This window comes from Gadus chalcogrammus, chromosome 10 (assembly GCF_026213295.1).
Source record: "Gadus chalcogrammus isolate NIFS_2021 chromosome 10, NIFS_Gcha_1.0, whole genome shotgun sequence".
In the NCBI taxonomy this organism is placed as follows: Eukaryota; Metazoa; Chordata; class Actinopteri; order Gadiformes; family Gadidae; genus Gadus; species Gadus chalcogrammus.
This window is the reverse complement of record NC_079421.1, coordinates 3,237,207-3,243,726: the sequence shown is the minus strand read 5'-3', so window position 1 is coordinate 3,243,726 and position 6,520 is coordinate 3,237,207. Positions and strand designations below refer to the sequence as shown.

Below are 6,520 nucleotides of genomic sequence, written 5' to 3'. Positions count from 1 at the left end.
CAGGTCTTTTTCTGCAACCCTTCAAAATGTTTACGAGACCCGACGGCAGCAAAGGCCAGCAGGTAGGAGCGGACAACAGGGCTAATGTGAGACCCGTCGAGGTGTTGTGTCAGCTCCGTGCATCGGCGAAAAAAGTCGCTGTGATGGAAAAACCCTGGGCAAAGCACTGTTTCCGTGGCAATGAAACAAGGCATGCAGACTACAGTATGCTACCACCCGAGCCAAAGCACGCTTCTCCCACCTCCTTCCTCGCCCTCCTACACCCCCTCAAAACCAAAAGGGCATCGGAGTATTCAAAATAAATACTGATCAATAAGCCGCCGTGGTACTCTGGCTCCGGTCGAGGCTGTAGCGGATGGGTTCCCTGGTGGGGAGGGAGGCTGAAGGGCTCACGGTTCCGGCCCAGCCAGGCCGTCTGACGGAGCATTAAGGGATTTATTGACGGCCGGCGTCAGCAAGGTGAGCTGCAGTAAGCACATTTTTGAACTGCGCCACGTTCTCAAGAGGATCTCCTCCTCTGACTGGTATACACAGCAAAGCATATACGGCCGTCTAGCATAGTAAAGAGCAGCCGAGTTTACCCTCTCCAGACCATCTGCCTTCGAAACGCTAGGAACGGCTGCCACCGAGTTTGTGGTCGTTTGGTGTGATTCGGTGCTTCATGTGTACGACGTGATCCGTTCACGTCAACCCATGAAAATACATGAAGGCAGGGAACATTTCTGGGTCATTTTAAGCTAACAGTTTTTAAACGGAGCGAATGGGCTGTTATATATGCACTTGTTGTATGTTGCTAAGTACGTACTTAATGTATGTTTGTACGTCCTGGTACTTATTTTATGTTGTACGTCCTGGCACTTAAAAACAGCACTTAGCTTGGTGTAGCATCTTATCCTCGCTATCTTTGTTGTGTACGAGGAATGGATAAACCTAGCCATTATAAGTGCTTGGCAATTATAATTGCTATTGCTATGAATATCTTTACTGTACCGACTGCGATATATTTGTTTCTCTGTCTTCTGACAAATGTACTTATGTCAATAACTCCAGATAATAGCTTCTGCTAATTGCCCTAAGTGTATGTTATTGTAAATACCAGAAGTTTGCTTCTTTAAGCCAAAAAAAAGAGATTTCTAGAATGGCTTTTGATTAGCTGTGCACCTTGCTTGAGCGAGTGTGATATGGTTCAGGCAATGTTTGACATCGGCAAAAAGCCCCTGCTCACACGAACCCTCATCCACTTTTCTCAAACCAAGTTTTTCTTCACCTCGTTTACTTTTTTCCCCTAAACTGGAGTTCCCTTACCCTTTAATATCTACTAGATGCCCGATAAGCCTTGTTTGCATTCCAATGCTGACAATGATGTCGGAAGAGCAGAGTCAGAATTAAGCTATCAGACCGCAGGCCGCCTCAGTGAGTGTGTTCCAGCGTCCTTGTACATCAACTTCATTGGTATTGAACAAATCTGTGGAAAAAGAATGAGGTGTGAACCAGTGACGCGGATAAACCTGGCTTACTGTCAGTGATATGAAGTGTATTCTGAGGTCTGAGGCTGAGCGATCTGCCAGAACTCACCTCGTCAGAAATAAAGCAAATGGCAGCAGTTGTCAATCGCATATATATTATAGGACTATATAGCAACACAGACAGTATACACAATATATATGCATGCAAGGACAGTATATGCAATATATACATGTAGAGATGTGCAATCATTCACAATATTTGTCAAATCATAACACACCCACCCCCACACACAAACTGTGTGACTCAATATTCAATAGGGATCAAGGTTGTTCACTATCACAAATAAATAAAGCCCACGTGATTTTACCCATAAGACTCACAATTATATGAACATTTGGATGTATATACGTGTGAGTGTACAGGCAGTGGATTTCAGAAGATATAGCAGTAGAAATACACATTGATATTGGAGGCAGAAAGATAATGTCGGGAAAGAAAAGCATCTTATTCCTCCGCCTAGTGGCGTCATGCGTAAAAACCAACCTTCCCAACAGCAACGCAGTCGCCTGGAGATTTAAGTTGAGATTTGAAAAGGATCAGTTCATCTAGACTTGCATATGTGCCAATAGGATAACGTAAAGGGCTGCCACGAAAACATGCACCTCCCGGCGTGGTTTGGAGATCAGTAATAGCCTACCTGATCTAAATCTCCATTATGCTTAAATAGTCGCCGGTGAAGCTCAATCTCCATGATTATATTTAGAATTGTAATGCGGGAAATAAAATATTGAAACTTTCAATAAATGCAGCTCAGGACATTCATCTAGTCTCTATCCTACCGTTTGCTGGCTATACCGGTGATGTAACATCTTTCTGTGTCTCTCCCTAACTCTCCCCTTCTCTCTCTCCCCTTCTCTCTCTCTCTCTCTCTCTCTCTCTCTCTCTCTCTCTCTCTCTCTCTCTCTCTCTCTCTCTCTCTCTCTCTCTCTCGCTCTCTCTCGCTCTCTCTCGCTCTCACTCCCACACACACACACACACACACACGCACGCATGCGCGCGCGCACGCAGAAGGGCAGGCAGTGGCAGACGTTCGGAAAAGCGCGCAGTGTGAGGAGCGGAGCGGTGACTGCAGCAGCTGTAGAATGCCTCAGCTCCGGGAGTGCATCCCGATATCTTCCTCGCTCTCTCAGTCCACCGCACCACGACTCCTCTTCTTTCGGAGAAAAGGCACCGCGCGTCGGGGTGCGTCTTTGCGCATGATTCCTGGATTTTTAAAAGTAATTTTTGCGGACTAAAATTGTGCGGGTTTTTTTGTTTGTTTTTTTACTGTTCAAAGAAAGGATTTCTCGCTTTCAGCAGTCCGGTTCCATGAGTGAGTATTTGGCAGAGATCCATGTGATAACATGCTGAAAGCATAAGGCGAGCGGTCTGTGAATCTCAACGGGAGCTGCGGTCGGCTGCTCTCCGCCCGGACTCTGCGGCTTGGATGTGCAGATGCGACCCAGCACACCGCAGGAACCATCGCTTCCGGACGCTTTAGGACAGTCTGTTTTTTTGTTGATTGTAATTCATTTTTTTTTATTTCGAGCACGTTTGGATTTGAGGTGAAGGTCATCGGAAAGATGTGCGCCGTTTCTGTGCGTCATGACACTATTTAAAGCACATTAACGCCTGTTTGCGTCTGCCTGCGCGTCTTCACCCAGAAATGTGCCGTCCCGTTCTCTGGTGAGGACTCACGTAGAACAAGTTAAATGCTGGATCTACTTCTCAGCCACCTTTTTTGGTTGTAAAAATGCTGAACGGCGTTCTTCTACTGAGCGTCCTCACTGTCTCCACTCTGTCCTCCTCCAAGACGGAGAGCCGCAAAACTTCGGCTTCCAAAGACATCTGCAAAAATCGCTGTCCCTGTGAAGAGAGGGAAAACCTTTTAAACATCAACTGTGAGAATAAAGGCTTTACGACGGTCAGTCTGTTTCAAGCACCCCCGAATAAAATCTCCCAGCTTTTCCTCAACGGCAACTTTCTCTCTCGGCTCCACGCCAACGAGTTTGTCCATTATGGGAATGTCACGTCGCTGCACCTGGGAAACAACGGCCTGCAGGACATCCGCACGGGGGCTTTTAACGGACTCCGGTACCTGAAGAGACTTCATCTGAATAACAACAACTTGGAGGTCATTAAAGAGGACACGTTCGCAGGACTGGAGAGCTTGGAGTATTTGCAGGCTGACTATAATTACATCAGCGCCATCGAGCCCGGCGCCTTCAGTAAACTGAACAAACTCAAAGTGCTCATTCTCAACGATAACCTGCTGCTGTCGTTGCCCACCAATGTGTTCCGTTTTGTGCTCCTCACACACTTGGATTTACGTGGCAACAGGCTTAAGACGCTGCCGTTCGCCGGGGTTTTGGAGCATATCGGTGGGATCATGGAAATCCAGCTGGAGGAGAACCCATGGAACTGTACCTGCGATTTAATTCCCCTCAAGTCTTGGCTGGACACTATTTCCGTGTTTGTGGGCGACATCGTGTGCGAAACGCCGTTCCGGCTGCACGGTAAGGATATTACTCAGCTTATCAAGCAGGATCTGTGTCCACGTAGGAACGCCGGGGAGCGCGTTATCCACCCCCCCTCCGACTCACACATCCTAGGGGGGCCGCCACCCCCCACCTTCCTACCGGGCATGATTACCCCCACCCGCATCCCTAAAGCCTCCCGCCCCCCTAAGATGCGCCACAGGCCCACCCCGCGCGTCAACTCAAAGGACAAACACGTCTTTGGGCCCATCATGGTGTACCAGACGCGCTCACCCGTGCCAATGCTGTGCCCCAGCGTGTGCGTTTGCACGTCCCAGAACCCCGAGAGCGGCTTAAACATCAACTGCCAGGAGCGGAAGTTGCATAACATTAGCGAGCTGAACCCCAAGCCCTCCTACCCAAAGAAGCTCCATCTCACCGGTAATTACTTGCAAGTGATCTACAGGAACGATTTGACCGAATACAGTTCCCTTGAACTGCTGCACCTGGGCAACAACAGGATCGCCGTGATCCAGCAGGGGTCCTTCGAGAACCTGACCAACCTGAGGCGGTTGTACCTGAACGGGAACTACATCGAGTCCCTCTCGCACTCGCTCTTCGTGGGCCTGCAGTCGCTGCAGTATCTGTACCTGGAGTACAACATCATCAAGGAGATCCTCCCGCAGACCTTCAACGACCTGCACAACCTGCAGCTGCTCTTCCTCAACAACAACCTGCTGCGCGCCCTTCCCGACAGCGTGTTCGGGGGCACCATGCTGACCCGCCTCAACCTGAGGAACAACCACTTCTCCCGGCTCCCGGTGCACGGCGTGCTGGACCAGCTGTCGGCCTTCATCCAGATCGACCTGCAGGAGAACCCGTGGGACTGCACGTGCGACCTCGTGGCGCTCAAGAACTGGATGGAGCTGTCGAGCACCAGCGTGGTGGTCAACGAGATCACGTGCGACTCGCCGTCCAAGCACGCCGGCCGCCTGCTGCGCTCGCTGCGCAACGAGGCCATCTGCCCCGAGCCCAGCGAGACGTTGCCCACCCCTCAACAGCAGCCCCCCACCCGGGAGCCCACAGCGCACAGCCCCGGGACAGAGGCGCCCCCCGCCGCCGCCGCCGCCGCCGCCGCCGCCGGCTCCTCCCCTTCCTCCTCCTCCTCCTCCTCCACCACCTCCGCCTCCACCTACAGCCCGCCCCCCCCCACCGAGTCCCACCTCTACCCCCCGGAGCTGCACCCCGAGGTGCCGCTGTCGGTGCTGATCCTGGGCCTCCTGGTGGTCTTCATCCTCTCCGTGTGCTTCGGCGCCGGCCTCTTCGTCTTCGTGCTGAAGCGGCGCAAGGGGATGGAGCACGTCCCGGCGGGTGGCAACAACCTGGACCTCAACTCCTTCCAGGTGCAGTACGGCTCGTACGCCGCCGAGCCCGCCCCGGACAAGAGCTCCGAGAGCCACGTCTACAACTACATCCCGCCGCCCATGGGCTCCATGTGCCAAAACCCCATCTACATGCAGAAGGACGGCGAGCAGGTGGCGTTCTACCGCAACCTGAAGGAGCTCAGCTTCGGCCCGCTGGACGCCAAGAAGGACGAGCGTCTGGCGCGCAGCCCGGGGGCCTACGCCATCAGCACGGTGGATTTTATGGACAAGTCGCTGGCCCAGTGCGGCGTGGCGGTCGCGCCGGAGCCCCCGGAGCTGCTGTACCAGAACTTAGCGGAGAGGTCCCACAAGGAGCTCCCCGCCGCCGGCGGCTTACCTCCGTTCAGCTACAACTTTTGCACTTTACCCAAGAGGCCGTGCATCGTGCCGCCGTACGAGGCGGCGTCGGTGCGGCGGCTCCCGGCGAACCAGGAGCACCTGAACAAAACTGTGCTGTACGGCACCCCCAGGAAATACTACGGTGCCGAGCAGCCCTCCAAAAACAACGACCACCCCCTCCTGCTACCCGGGAAGCTAAAAACAGACCTGCCCGACTACCTGGAGGTGCTGGAGAAGCATACCGCGATGAGCCAACTGTAAGATAACGGGAGTTGAACCCCTTTTGCAACATCGAATATCCACGCGGTTACTGTATTCATAGGCTTAACTATATATCTATCAATCTCTCTGTGTTTGATCCCACATGATTGACTGGAAGCTAGTTCGAGACTTTTGATGACTTTTTTTCTTCCCTTTTTTCCTCCTTTATTTTCAAAATGTATAAAAAGGAATATAAGACGTATATATTATTATGCAGTTCTATTTTTCTCCTTGAAATTTAAATTATTTCTTCTTTTTGACGGCTCGAGATGGGACGAGCGCGGGGCCAGGCACGATGCGGACCATGAACGATACGATGTGGCTTTGTGCTTTTTCATAAAACTTTTATTTTTCCTGTGCGAAGCAGAAAAAAAAATTAACGATTATCTTGTAGAAGAGGAGACACAGCGAATGGACATTCCTGTACATACTTAGTCTCTACAGATAAATGGTGAGTGTCAAAAAAAATGTTTCAATACCCAAATGCAGCAAAATCTTACTCTACTTACTCCA

The 6,520-nt window shown here is 51.3% G+C and overlaps 1 protein-coding gene across 2 annotated transcripts; it reads left to right on the top strand.

The window, feature by feature from the left end:
• The first annotated feature begins 2,592 nt into the window (after positions 1-2,592).
• slitrk2 (SLIT and NTRK-like family, member 2) lies at positions 2,593-6,200 on the top strand. 2 transcript variants are annotated; one of them, XM_056600563.1, is made up of 2 exons: positions 2,593-5,013; positions 5,137-6,200. In XM_056600563.1, the coding sequence occupies exons 1-2, from the start codon at positions 3,260-3,262 to the stop codon at positions 6,005-6,007; spliced, it is 2,625 nt and encodes an 874-aa protein (XP_056456538.1). In that variant the 5' UTR covers positions 2,593-3,259; the 3' UTR covers positions 6,008-6,200. The 2 variants fall into 2 exon arrangements, with proteins under 2 accessions (XP_056456538.1, XP_056456537.1); XM_056600562.1 differs by having other exon boundaries at positions 2,593-6,200.
• Positions 6,201-6,520: the final 320 nt, after the last annotated feature.